Genomic DNA, 14,805 nt, shown 5'->3' on the forward strand with positions numbered 1-14,805 from the left:
TCTCTCTCTCTCTCTCTCTCTCTCTCTCTCTCTCTCTCTCTCTCTCTCCACAGTTCTCTCCAGCCGGGGACCTGATCTTCGAGGTGTACCTGGAAAAGAAAGAGCCGGAGAACTGCTGTTTAATCAAGGTATACGAGTATGGTGTGTCTGAGTTAATGTGTACTTTCCCGCAGGTCCTTTGGTGGTGAGGTGAAATAAGGAAGATGGAGTGTGGGATGAAGGTGGGGTAGACTGAGAGGTGCAGAGGTTGATGGAATAGGGCTGAGACATTCGTGGTTTAACCTGATGGGATTACCGCCCCGGAAATAAATCAAAAGTGAACTAATCAAAGAAAAGTCTGATTTAATTGTGTGAGTAATTGCATTTTACGAGGCACGCGGGCCGCTGTAGGGTGTCGGAGTCCTTTCTCAGGTCGCGCGGCAGAAATAGGGACGGGGTTAAAGAGGGAGCGCTCGGCAGCACGGTTTGACTTCAATCCTCCACTTTCTCTCTGTGGAGTTAAGTAGACACATTTGCTTTGTTCAGTCCTGTACAGGTACGCCTGATACCTTGACAAAGAAGCAAGGATGTAATCAGTGCACCACCGTGTACGTGAGTCAGAAATCTGTGCCGTTAGTGTTACATGTTAAATATCGAGTGGCTGTTCAAAGGGAGAGACGGTTTGAAGGCTGCGATATCGATCCAGGGAGCTTATGGTCTGAGCTTTTATATGCAGGAGGTGTTTACTTTGTTGGATTGTTTCTCCTTTTACTTGCTGTGCGTTTACCTGTTTGTTGTGTTTTTGCGGCAGGTCTCCCCCAGCATGCGGTCCACGGAGCTTGCAGAAACCGCGCTGAGCATGAGGAACGTCACCTTTGGTGCCGATGACTCCTGGACCACGTTTGAAGTCATTGAGAATGGAGAGTTAGGTACGCTGTGTTCAACAGTCCCCTCCCTCTCACCTCGTGATACTTTATTTAAATCACAAAGCATCCTGAAAACCTGTGCTGTGTGATTATCTCCAACATTCAAAGTCCTGGTAAAAATGTAAATAATAATGAAATGATAATGATAGAAATAATTCCTATCTCCTATTTTAATTTAATTTAATTGCAGCTGAAACATAATTACATTAAGTCTGGCTTTCATAGAGTAACAGTCATGCTGAAGCCTTAGACTTTGCACAGGTGCCTCCTCAATCTGCTTGAACCATGAAAACTCCCTCCTGCACTGTCACGCAGTTTAAAGAGACAGAAAAGCAGAGACAAAAACAAACTGCTTTCATTGTATGTCTGTTATCGTGTTTCAACAGCAGATTAACGCATGTCTCCGTGATGAAGTGAGCACACACATTTAATAAGCGACTACAAATGAAATATCACAGCACTTTTCTCCCTAATTAGCCTCAGTGAGTCATCTGATGTGAGACATTGTCAGACGGGATTTAATGTGATTGGAGAGACTGTGGCATATTTACTGGAGTGATCAAAGTTTAAGGCCGCTGTAACATGTTGACAGTCTTCTTATTTACTTTGTGAAATAGCACACACAGTCTATTATGCACATGCACATGCTTTGTCCTGATACAGTACAGGAGACAAACGTATTCATGTCATGGCAGTTACTTGCTGCTGAAAGGTAGCAGTACTTTTACTTGAGTACAGTTGTTGGTTACTCTGCCGATTAGTGATTTAAATGGCTACCTTTATCACGGCCATATACAAAGATCACCCTCGTGATAAGAGGATTATGTTCTCTCTCTAATGAACAAGTGTCTGCGAACACTGGAAGCCCACTGAGAAATTAGCCACGCATCGTCGGTTTTGATGATATGCACATTAATTAATCATCTTCACTGTCGTATGTCATGAATTACCTTCATCTTCCTTGCATGATTTGACCCGGGGAGCTGACCTCCCCCCCCGTGCCTTCGCGCGCCTGCATTTGATCATGGCACGGGGAAGCAAGCAAGCAAGGGGAAGTCAAAGTTGAGCTCTGTCGTGAAGATGCTTAGCTGGCGGTCCCCGTGCACTTTTCCCGCAAGTTCAATGAGAGTTTACGCTCTTATGTTTGTTTTTCTCCTCACAAAGTTACAGAGGACGCGCCGTCCTCTTCTAAAAAAAAAATAAATAAATAAAAATGAAGGTGCGTTGAATACCGAATGTATTTGCTGACGGTTCAGCATATTTTCCACGCCAAGACAATATGTCTGTGGACGAGTAAACAGTCGAGCTGCTTTGAAAGGTGTTAGCGTGACAGGCTTTGCTCATAAGACCACAAAGAAGGGTGGGAAAATGCGTTAATTAGCCATTTTGGAGGATAGCTACAGATAAACACTGTTATCGGGGACAATAGGCGGAAAAAGGGGGAGCTAATATTTGTTGGGAAATGAGGAACTAATTCCAATGGCCTGGGTCTGCAGAGATTGCAGAGAGAAGATAAGCCCACCATTATGAATAAGTTATGCCGTTGTGGCTCTTTTTACCTCCTTCGGTTATGAAAAATGGGTGTCTGGAGATGGAGGCATCAGAGCAGGGGTGGTGGTACACAAATTATCTCCCTTTTTTTTTGTGGCTGATAGCATGTACCCTGTTCACCAATTAGGAGGAGATAATAGGTCTATTTTGCACATGAGTGTGTTTTTATAATCAGGTCCCGATATGCTGGAGATAATTTAAACTGCTCTGTGATGAAAATTGGTAGAACAACAACATAATTCCGTTATTTAGTGAACTAGAAATTGTCATGGCTTCAATGATATGAGGCTGTGGTTTCATTCATTTATAATTCATGAGAAGACTGAATTCCTTTGTTCTTGGCAGTTGACTTTTTTTGACCATGACTCTTCATTCTCCTCCCTCTGATCTGTGGGCTTTTATTTTCCAACAGAGCGGCCGTTGCACCACAATGAGAAGATTCTTGAACAGGTGCTGGAGTGGAGCACTCTGGACTGCCCTCGGTCGGCCTTTCTTGTTATAAAGAAGTTCACCGGGGCCAACAGAGTGTCCGATGGGAAAGGTACAGTATATCGTTTTACCTATTAATGCAAATGTTCATACAGGTCTTGTTTTTAATTGGTTTAGTCTGGACCTGTATATCTCAACTAACTTGTAGTTATGAAGATTTCAAGTAACTGAACATATGTTAATGAAACAAATATAAAATATTGACTCAACTGTAACACCTGAACAGTATTATAGAATGTAGATTTTGTAGCAAAAGAGCTGAGACGTGTTAATAGTTGGATAAAAGTAATGGATAAACAGTAAAAACAGTTATCTACATACAATAGATAAACCATTGACATAGTGAGCTAAAAGTGATGAATAAACAGTTACAGCACCAGTTGATAGACTTGTGTGTCCTTTGCTGAAAGTATATTTTCCTCTTTAATTAAGTTTAATTGTGTTTTACATCAGACGAAGGACAGTTGGTGAAAGGAGACTATCTGAAGTTCAGCGATGGATCCTCCAAACTGCTGTCGGGGCACAAATTCCAGGATAAATATGTCGTTCTACGCGCCGACAAGCTGCTGCTCTACAGAGATATCAAAGTACGAACACTTTCATTTCCAGCCTAATCTTCTGCCACATCAACTGTAAACACTTGGGGTTGTTTGTTTTTTTTTGCATGCAAACACAAAATTCCGGGCCAACACAGATTGCTTTGTGTCACGGGGGGGTATTGAAAAGGTTATCAGACTAAAATATGTTAGCATCTACGTAACTGCAACTAAATAGACCAAGCTACACCCAAACCGTCTCTGCTTCATCTCCCCGGCGACGTGTCCGTCTCAGGGTTCCACAATATTTGAATTAAGTAGGAAAATGAAACGTACTGATGGCAGCGGACTTTCCTCTCTATTTTGAAGAAGAGGAAGAATCCAGTGAGTGCTTCACAGAGGACCAGCAGGTCCCAGTTCTCCGGAGGCCTTTTTTTTTTTTTTTTTTTCTCAGCACATTTCTGCAGTTGAAACATGGGATTTGTAAAGGAGTGTGAAGAAGTGTAAATAATTGATGGAGGTGCAGTAATTCTGGCACAATGGCGGAGGGGAAATGGTGAGGGGTGGTGATGTGTGTGTGTGTGTGTGTGTGTGGGGGGGGGGGGGGGGGGGTGCTTTCACTGCAAGCTTCTCTAAATATCAAGTTGCACAAGTGGCTAATTACTGTGTAAATGCTGAGGACATTAGAAGGCTTTCTGAAAATGAATTGATATTCTTTGGCCTCCACTATTATTGCCAGGTCTGTATTTAGCACAGACTAAGTTGCATGGAACGGGGAGCGGGTGGTGGGTTGCGGTGTGTAGGTGTCAAAGGCAAACTTTTGATTTAGTTCGCTTTGTTCTCCTCCACTTTGTTCTCTGTTGCTTGGAAGAAGAGGCGTGCTGGTAATGACTCAAATTGATTGTCGTGTTTTGATGCCGCGCGGGTAGTTTGTTGGCATTTTATTTCACTTTGGTCTGTTTAGTCGAGTGCAGCAAACCGAAAGAAACGAAGACACCAGCACACCCACCCAGATACCGATTTAGACACGAATTACATTTAAGAACAAGAAAGAGAGAAATGCACGTTTCCGCATGTTGCGTCATCGGGTTCGGTTTGGGCTCCGTTGCCGTCAGGTGTGCCTTTAATCATGTGGCGCTGATTAGCCAAGAATCACACAGCTGCCTCTACAGCAACCAGTACAAGAGTAAACAATAATAGGTAGCAAGCATCTGGATATGAATAAAGATAAATACATTTCCATTAGAAGAACCGAAACGTTTCAAGAGTACAACGGAGTAGATCTTTCCATAAGGCGGCATAAACATGACCAGAGGGTACCAAAAAACCAATAGCCTCGACAATTAATATGAATCAAGAAATATCATAGTGTACAAAGGTATTAATATATTAAAGATGCATGTCAAAGAAATGGTAGAAAATGTAGTAAATATGTTTATATTAGAAGAAGGTACTATACAAAACACAATACAAGTTAATACAATACAAAAGTAGGAGTGTAACCCATGTGGCTCCAAGGAGTTTATATATCCAATATGCTTCCCCTTCTTCAATAACTGATTCATGATATCGCCACCCATGGCGTTCAGAGTGACTTGCTCAATGCCTATGAATTAAAGGGGAGGCAGCAGCACCATGGGTTCTTTCCTTTTAGTGCCTCACAATAGAATAATCCATGTTTTTATTTCTAATTGGTCCTTTATGTTCAGCTATTCTCGGTTTAAGATTTCACTTAGTTTGACCTGTGAATATGGACACTTCAGCATAATGATGACATGTGTCATACAATTGATAACCTCTCTAATTGTATACTTTTACTATAATTTGGTTTGCGTTGGTATTCTGAGGAGAGAAGCAAAGCAAAGCAGTGCATGGGGTTTCTTCAGTTGTTTTAGCTGTTTTTAGTTATTTCTTCATTTTATTTTCCCCCCCTCACTGATTTATTCTTCCAAAAATGTTCAATTGCTGTTTTTGTTTTTCGCAGAGCACTAAAGCAGAGAAAGTAATCCAGCTCCGCTCTGTGAAATGTTACCTTGGCCTGAAGAGAAAGCTAAAACCTCCAACCAGGTAAACTGCACTCGCATTGCACGATACACCTCTAGTGTCTGTTCCTACATCTACCCGTAATCAGAGGAGTGCAGCATATGAATGACAAAGGCATTCAAATCTCTGGTAGATTCACTAAGACTAAGACTCGCATGTCCTAAAAGAAACCAGAAAGCATAATCATTTTTAGAAACTTCAAACACACTCTCTTTTTATCACATAGAGGAAGGTTATAAAGAAGAAAGACGGTGGTGAATCAACATTAAGGCTGGCGACTTCATTTAAAAAGTCTCTGATTAGCTTGTTCTGTAATGTTACGCAATCCACTGAGGAAGACCATGGTATGTGGCTGAAAGCCATTGAAAAACCTCGTAAGTGGACAGTTCTTTTTTTCATATCGAGCTCCTGTATCCAAGGTCCGCATTCAAATGTCTTATTTTCAAAAGTAAAAAAAAACATGTTTGTTTGTGCTTTGATAAGATTGCTCCTGTAAATACATAAAAACAATCTAAAATGTAACGCGTGGTGATTGGCAGCTTCAGACAATCAGAGGATCGCATCTCAATAAATACAACAATATAAATCTGTCTCATTGCTGGCTTTTTTGGAAGCTCCTTTTTGAAAGTGCAGTTCATGAGCATTTATTCATTTGCTGCAATTTGATTTATTCCCTCAGTGAAATTGTTTTCATTGTCGTATAAATATCACGGAAATGTGGATGATGGCTCGTCTCTCCCTCTGCGAGCAGCCAATAAAACAACGACGCCACACATTTTTACACCTTGCTTTCCCCTGGACGATAAATCCCCAAACCCCTCTGCCACGGCGGTTAATCAACCATTACGAGCCACTTTTAATGCTCATTTGTATACATTTCCACTCCTTCCTCGCACGTCTTTTTGGTGCAGTAAATATCGAACCAAACTATTTCCCTGCGTTTTTTTGGCACATGGCGTGGCTGCATAACGATTGTGGTCAAACGTGACTCATTAAGAGCCAAAACGACTGCTGTGCGCTCTCAGCACAGTCACCCCTCTGTTATTAAGATGAACTAGTGGTTATTTAGCACTGCTACTGTCTCTGTCTGTGTGTAAACAATTTGTCCCCGAAGATATATCGCCCTTTTCTCTTCCCTCAAAGGTTGGCGTCACCAGGAGATACCCAAGCCGCTCCTGACCCCCCCCCCCAATCCTATTTTTCACTGTAATGAAATTGATTAAATGTAATTGCATTTTAACAAATACAAATCATTCCGCCGCGTGGAAAACATCGCCGCCGCTGTTTTATTTTAACGACCTTCTATTATTATAATTTACGACACATGCCAAAACCCTTCAGCGGCTTCGCGTTGGTCAAGCGCAGAGGAAAAGTTTTTGAGAAGCCAAACCCTCTAATTTCACATTACCCAATTCTAATTCCTCATAATTTTCCCCCCATGTCGGAATTTGGAGTCTGGGGAAGCGTGAAAAATGAGTCCGGCAAGCGATTGTCTGCATTACGCCGTCCTTCAGGGTAGGGAAAGTGGATAAGAGAGCAAGAGTGGGAGATGAAGAGAGAGGGAGAGAAGGACGGAGGGAGCGGATGATACTGCGTGGTATCATAGATATAGTGTTGAGTGGGCTTTGGGAGAAGTGTTACGGTGAATAAAGAAATAAAGACAGAGTGCTGAGGAGAATGCAGAGAGTCATGGTGAGAGGGTTTCGGAGAGAGGCAGCGCTCCAGTACCTCATTAGGCAGAGGTCTCTCTGTGAGCGGCCTCTACTGCAGGCTTTTTTCGGATCGGCTGCCTTAACTCACAGGAGTGGTGCTCCAGGCTTGCCAGCGCTCCATCTCTGCCCCCCTTCTTTCGCTTTGTTCTGCCTCCACTTTTTCCCGCTCCTGTTCAGCCACAGCTGCGAAAAAGGGTTTCAGGGAAAGGTTGTATTCTCCAGGCAGGTGATCTTTTTAACCGTACACTACCACTTAAACATACATAAACGTCTGTGTGTGTGTGTGTACACAGTCCAATTATCAATCAGTTCCCAGCATCACACAACGAATTCACATGTGAGCATTACATGTACATACCAGCGAACATTATGCATATCTAATACCTGTAAGAAATTGTAGTTTAAGGCGAATAGTGTGCGGCACACTTTGCATAAAAATGTGGGCTGGAACTCCACTGACTAATTCCATTGTGTAGCATCCTGCATTTGTAGTGAACTCTTTTGTTTCTTCTCTGGTGTTGAATTCCACATTCCTCTCACAGAAGCATGTTTCTATCCTCTTGTCTTCAAATGACAATATTCAGTTTGCAGACGCCAAATCTGAACCGTGTCCCTTTTTTTTTGTCGTTTAACAGCTGGGGCTTCACAGTCTACACTGATAAACAACAATGGTGAGTGCCGTGCAGAAGGTCTCTAATTCAATAATTGATGGGTTTGACTTTTACCCTTTCCACTTAAAGTATCTCTAAAACAAAGAGGGGGTCAAGTGGCGGGGAGTCAAGAAGTTGAATTTAAAGCACTAAACGTCCAAGTGGATTAGCAGTGGGCCCGTCAGCGCTGTCAAATATATATTAATGATGATCACATGGTGAGATGCTGCTGTCTGGTCCGCTCACAGGAAGTGAAACAATGATTTATAGCTTCCTTGTAAACAATTATTTGCTGCCTTTTTAAATTGGCAATTATAATTTCTTTACAAATGCTAGCTAGTATCATAATTTAACATTTATGATGTCAGTATAAACGTATAAACTATTTTTTAAAGTTATTTAACTGAACCTTTCTGAACAGGATGGGGGCATCTGTGTTAGTGTTTAGCATGTGACACCAGTGTCTTTAAGGCTGCTGTTTAACGCGGCATGCTTTACAAACCTCAATAGCTGACGGTTATCATTTAAACCATCTTCCTCGATTGTTACCTACAGCACTAATCGCCAATACCCACGCAGAGTCATGCAACCATGAGAAACTGTGCTGTGACTCACCAAATCCAGTCACCTGGTTTCAAAGAAGTGTGAAAATAACGAGCTGGAAATGAGTGACTTGTGCAACTGGGCTTTCACTCCTCAGGCATTTCTGCTGCGAGACGAGGGAGGCGCAGGTCAGCTGGGTGGCCGACGTCGTCAGGATGACGGTAAGACGGCGTGCAACAGGGCTGTTGGAATAAGAGTGAGGAGTGCTCCCGTGCAGACGCTCAATGAAGCAGCAGAGCATGCGTCGACTCTGGCAGTGAAGGATTGTTTTTGCCTCCCCCCCGAACACTTTTTATTTTTTTTTTCCTGTTGCTGCAAACCGAAAATATCCGTGAATGTGACATGCACATTGCGGAGAGATCCTCCCCCCCCCTTCCTCGTTTGGATGAAAAATACACTCGATTACGACCGGAATAAATCACATTTTACAATCCATATCCATATTCCCCCCCCCCCCCCCAATCATCCATTTCCATTGTGCCGTTAGTCAGATGAGATGCATAAACAGGGAGAGAGAGCAGTAAAGTTTTCGAGGTCACTCAGCAATAACATAAATCACTTTATGTGGAAGAGCTGTGAGAATAAGGTCACGGCGACTGTAACAGTCACATTGTGGTACTTAGCCCCCAGATACAGCTAAGTGTTGTCGCTGTCAGTCGCTGACACAGCACATATGAGATAAATAATGCAAAGGCAAAGCAAACACGGGGAGAGCAGCTACCAGTGTGTCATATTTCTTGTGTTTTTCCTCTCTCATATTCCTCCCGAACATACTTGGTGAAGTAACCATCCTGTTCCCTCATTAGACTAAATATGTCTCTTCTGCTCATTTCCAAGTGAACGACTGTAACTTGAACATCACGCTCCTCCCGAACTGAAAGATCTCCGCCGCTCCGCATTGTACGCTCGGCACACAATCAATCGGTATTAGCCCTGAGCTCGGCTTCCTTTATGGGAACCCGCCTGCAGCACGGTGTTGTTTATCACGGGTGCTTACAGTAAAAAGCCTTTTAGTGCCTTAGTTTGGGCTGGCAAGTAAAAAGGGCAACGTTGTCGGGGAGAGATTGATCTAAAGGGGAAGCCAATTTTTTTTTTGTGTGTGTGTGTCTGTTGTTTCTAAGTGTTTCAAGGTGTTTATTTCACTGGGCTCAGTGACTCTTTGCAGAAGCTCTTAGCTTTACAACGACTAAAATCTATAGCAGACTGGAGCCGGCTAAAAATATTAGGATTCTCCTCCCAAATCCGCTAAATATCAGGATTGTCAGCTCCCATCACAGGGGCTTGTGGGAAGGACACGGGCAGAGAGAGAGAGAGAGAGAGAGAGAGAGAGAGAGAGAGAGAGAGAGAGAGAGAGCAGATGAGAAGGTAGACAGAGAGCACTTCAGCAGTCTTGATTTCCTTTCTCTTACCTGTTAGCGAACATTGTGCCCCAGACAGTTTCCATAGCAACTGCTCGATGAAGGACCTCGTTTCGAAGCAAGGTGGAGTGGTTTGTGGTGGTGGTGGTGAGGGTGAGGGTGCAAAGGTCCAAGGACGGGTCCTAGCAGTGATGAAATACACATTTCTTTTTATAAAGAGAGACAGTTCTATAGGTCTAGCGGTCAAAAGAAGAAGTTGTTCAGGAGAAAGTTTAGCCAGAGATCAAAACACAGTCACACAGGATTGTCTCCCTCATGTCTGAAGAAGCTTTAGGGGGTCCACTCAATATCTATACATTGTATACATTGATGCCAATGGGGTGGTTATTACCATACTTGTAAATTGTGCTGTTGGCATGCGTGTCTTCAGTACGGTTCTGACTTCTGTTCAAAGGCGGGTAACTCAAAAGAGGCGGCGTATCTCAAACCCTTCAAAGGCGGAGCGGTGACCGACGGCCAGAAGATCACACACAGCCACAACACCAGCAAACAGGTGAGCAATCAATGACAAGCTGAACAGTGCACACGCTGTTTGTGTATTAGGAATGTTAAAATCTGGATGAGACGAAGCAGCCTGTTCAATTGTAGACCTCTCTTCCCGTATAATTGCTTCCTTTTGCTTGCTGACAGTTGCATTCATGTTACATCGGGAGAAGCCGATTAACATGTTTTTAAGGCTTCAGCTCAAAGATTTTGAAAGAACATTTCATATATTCAAAACAACATGTATTTCCATATGTACATGTGAGTACAAGGAACTCTCCTGACATGACACATGTGGGTTTAGGGGGCTCCTGTAGTCTGTGGTTGACTTTCAATCTATTCCCATTCATGTTTATCGGTCACGTTTGCCCACAGCTGACAGACAACAGGATGTCTCTAGTCGATGGCAACCCAAGGTCCACCACTCTTCCCCACAGGACAAACATCACAGCCAACTTCGCCAATCACAAAGACTTGCTCAAGGCCCCAGAAGTCCTGCACAGAAGAACCTCTGTGGATGCCGGCCAGCCTCGACGCCTCGCGTCCCCGTCCTCGTCCAGACACTCGCAGCCCCTGGCTTTGCCTGTCCCCCCCCAGAGTGGCTGCAAGACCCTCGGCAGGAGACCTGCTCAGGGCGGGGAGAGCATGATGCCTCCTAATCTGCTGAACGAACTTAACACGGTGCTGAGCAAGACGAGTCGCAGCGCCAAGAGCAATGAATGACAGGAAGTCGGGAGAAAGAGAGGTACAGAGAATGGTGAGACAAACATTCCAGGGCTGAGTACAGATGAGACGGAGGAAAGAACACGCCATGCAGATGGAACCAAAGTAAGTTGCATTCATGACTGCTTCTGAACTTGGATATCGGGGGGGGGGGATGCCGACACACAAGGGGAAGTGGAAAACAGGTGCAGAAGACATTGGAGGTCATGCAGACCTCAGCTGGACATGGCGCTGACCCAAGCACTACAAAGTGTGATTTATATGCCGCTCTTCTAAAACCCAGAGAATGCTACCGTACGTACGCCGGACTGTCAAAGCCCAGACGTTTCCAGAAATACTCCAAAGTGCTTGCTTCATGCGTTCACGTCTGCCGTTACTCTGAAAATGCTGTTTTGACTACTGAAAAAAACATTGTAATTATTTTAAACCTTATAAAGGTGAAGTTTATCTTTTTTACAAGCACTTTGGCTGCAGAAGCTATAGATAGCATTCCCTATGTTCAGAATTCTAAATAGCTAATAGGCATGGTATGCAACAGCTGTTCGTGGTGGGCAATCTCCAGTATTATTTGTAATTATATTTTTTTGTATTGCTACCTAGCAGTGTTTTTAAGCACCAATTTAAACTGTGCACCGGCTGCCACCAAATGTCATTTTAATGCGGCGTATAAATATCGGCTCCTAAACGTGCTGAAACATGCTACTTTACCTGACATGTTAGTGCATGTTTCACCTCAATGTTCAGTGTTTTTGTACAATGACAGAATAATTAACGCCGACCGTTGAGCTAACATCCCTCAGCGTCGGCTTGTTTTACATGTTTATTGGAGAAAATAAATGGGAAAAAACACCTCAAAATATTAACAAAATCATTGGAATAGCGTTTCTGGAAGATTTACAGAAGTTTAGATTTCTTGTTATTGTTAAGTTTGACACATTAAAATGCTCTGAGTTCCACAGAATTGTTTGTTTTTTTTACAACATTTAACATTACTTTTATTCAAATTGTCATTTAAACACAAGTACATACATGAAAGTTGACTTCTGCATTTGGAGCATCTTAGGGTTCGAGCGTCTCGCCCCAAGGACACTTCACCATGCAGACGGGAGGAGCTGGGGATCGAACCACCGACCCTGTCGGTAAAGGATGAGCCACTCTTCCTGCCCACCTGTTGAACTGATGAAACAATCACTTTAAGACTCCAGTCTGCAGAAACACCGTCGAATAGCCACAAATAATAACACCCGTCAAGTTGTGTCGTATTCTCAACCAGCAGCAGGCCTTGAGAGATGAGTTCACCTGAACACAAGTACAGTTCTGATCAGATTAGCATCTTAAAATATTAGATTTTTCCTTTGGTTTCTGTTCAGGTGTTCAGGTACTCAGTTGGCCGATCATGCTTTTATACACAGTATTTCTGATAGACTCTCACTCGTCCTGGTGATGAATTGAGGACAAATACTGTGCTCTGTACGTTTCTTTCTTTCATTGCCAAAAGCTCTGGCTCAGAATGTTTCCTGTGTTCCCACAGACGTGCAGATGGTGGGAACAATGGCGATGGTATAGGTGTGCGAGTGTGTATCAGAAAGACAGAGAGAGAGAGAGAGATACACACACAGGAAATTGCTTTTTTCGAGAAATTGCCCTTTTTTTGTACTTTGATTGCACAGCAATGAAACTACAAATACAGCCAGATCCATCAGATAATTACAGTTGGGTACAAAATAAAATACCGCATGAAGTAAAGCCATCAAGATAATGTGAGAATGAAAGCGTCAGTGTTCAAAGATAATTACCGTCATTGCTTTCAGGTTTATTATACATCGTGATTGGAATTTGTTTCCTGTTCACTTACAAAGAGCTCTTTATCTGTTTTATTTCTATTTTAATATTGCATCTGCTCTCTGAGGTTTGTATACTACGGTCGTTTGACCGTTTGTTACCGGGTAAATCTGCACAGTATCGATGGGGATTCTATTGTCCATTAGATGGATGTCTTTCTGTGCACTCTGTTGTGTTCTCTGGAAGCAACTTAAGCCCCGTTGTGGATTTAAACACGGGGAAAAAAAACCAATCTTCCATTTGACTTATTTATATATAACTAGAGCATCATTTTATTCATAGATTTCATTAAATTCTGCATTTTTCTCCAGTGAAATGTGAGAATAAACTCACCATTTGAAGTCGCACGCCTTTTGTTGAATAATGTATAGCTGCCGGAAAATGCACACGTAGGCAATTGTCACAGGTTCCTCCATGAAAAATTCATATTAACGTTTTATTTTCATTATGCCTCATCCACCAGCTGCTTGTCCTTTGTTTCATGTCGTTATATTCTAATCATGGAGCCGCCACATTTATGCATTCATGGTCTGAGCATTTCTTATGAGGGTTTTTGTTTGCTCTGTGCAAATATCTGTTTTCTTCCCCTCGTCCATATTAGTTCTAAGTTCATCGCACTGGTGGAAATGAATACGTTCCTGCTTAATTGGCCCTTCGGGAATCAATTTCATTCCACGCAGCCTTACTTCCGCGGGAAGCAGACGCACTGTAGGCCTACAACACCAATCCTTGGTTCCGATGTGTGACGGTACGCTCGTGCCTCAAATGTCACATTATAACTCACTTGAGTGGTGACGGTAGTAATTGCTTTAAAACTCTCTCCCATTCATGTCTCCTGTGTTTAAATGCACTGGCCCTACACCATCTCTACGTCCTCTGAGTTCCTCCTCTAACTGCCGTCTGTGTGTGTGTGTTTCCCTCTGTTGTCCTCTGTGTCAGTGTAACAGCGTTTCTGCCATCCCTGTGAGGCCCATAAGGTCACCATATGGTGCATCATTATTGCATCAACGGCATTGACCATATCACTCATAACAAACTTTGTACACAAGTACAATTTGTAGGTACTTTACCTGATTATTTTCATTGATGCTTTTATTCTCCTACTCCAGCACACAGAGGGAAATATTGTACCGTTTCCTCCACTACCCTAAATTAACAGGTAGAGTTAGAAGGTACTCACAACGCATTTTATTATTAATATTTAAACACTTCATCTTAGCCGGTAGTGGCGGAAGTGTGTTTTAAATGGTATGTTTTTGGCGAAAATTCATGTGTTTGGGAAGTACTGAGCACGAGGCTTGGGTATACTTACGCAGTTGTTAAACCTGGCCTCTGTTTACTTTAAATTCTCCGAGGAGCTACTCCGTTTTCGGAGTCTCCGCCCACGGTGGACGCAATCCAGAAAAACTGTTTTCATCAAGAATTCAACAAGACATGGTGAGTCGGCCTAAATAATACTCAGATGTTCATTTGACCAATCGAACCAGTGGTCTCCCACCTTTTCGGCTTGTGACCTCTCAAAAAACAGAATTAAATTAAAACTAATTATAAAAGCAAAGGTTAGAGAGAAGTCCAAAATGAATCAAATTAAAATTGTGCTTCTTGATACTTGTGATATTTGAAGTACATTTGACTTGAAACCAAATGTTTTATATATTGGTGTGGCCATTTCATTCATTAAAGAAGTAGCTGCCAGTACATTTTACCTCTATGAAGATTATAAATATGCTTTTTTGGGATCATTTGAATAATTATAGTCCTATTTATCACATACACTTCACATTTTGCATTTAGAAAGTCCAGTTCTACTCATGTATTTATTTCTTATCGATTTCATTTTGGTTCAATAT

At 42.6% G+C, this 14,805-nt stretch overlaps 1 protein-coding gene across 1 annotated transcript; it reads left to right on the forward strand.

Moving 5' to 3' along the window:
* Nucleotides 1–12: 12 nt before the first annotated feature.
* On the forward strand, nucleotides 13–13,316 carry LOC116376925 (arf-GAP with Rho-GAP domain, ANK repeat and PH domain-containing protein 2-like). Its single transcript, XM_031838428.1, has 9 exons — nucleotides 13–128; nucleotides 791–908; nucleotides 2,869–2,997; nucleotides 3,399–3,532; nucleotides 5,466–5,548; nucleotides 7,872–7,907; nucleotides 8,587–8,650; nucleotides 10,302–10,400; nucleotides 10,766–13,316. Exons 2-9 carry the CDS (start codon nucleotides 803–805, stop codon nucleotides 11,111–11,113), a joined length of 999 nt encoding a protein of 332 aa, XP_031694288.1. The 5' UTR covers nucleotides 13–128; nucleotides 791–802; the 3' UTR covers nucleotides 11,114–13,316.
* Nucleotides 13,317–14,805: the final 1,489 nt, after the last annotated feature.

This window comes from Anarrhichthys ocellatus, unplaced genomic scaffold (assembly GCF_004355925.1).
Source record: "Anarrhichthys ocellatus isolate YVR2014 unplaced genomic scaffold, GSC_Weel_1.0 scaffold712, whole genome shotgun sequence".
NCBI classification, from domain to species: domain Eukaryota; kingdom Metazoa; phylum Chordata; class Actinopteri; order Perciformes; family Anarhichadidae; genus Anarrhichthys; species Anarrhichthys ocellatus.

Bases quoted from the DNA above. Each gene is read 5' to 3' on its own strand.
- LOC116376925 (XM_031838428.1), top strand. From the start codon at position 803: ATGCGGTCCACGGAGCTTGCAGAAACCGCGCTGAGCATGAGGAACGTC. The intron at 3,533-5,465 runs GTACGAACACTT...TGTTTTTCGCAG, and splicing joins TGCTCTACAGAGATATCAAA to AGCACTAAAGCAGAGAAAGT. The intron at 8,651-10,301 runs GTAAGACGGCGT...TTCTGTTCAAAG, and splicing joins CCGACGTCGTCAGGATGACG to GCGGGTAACTCAAAAGAGGC.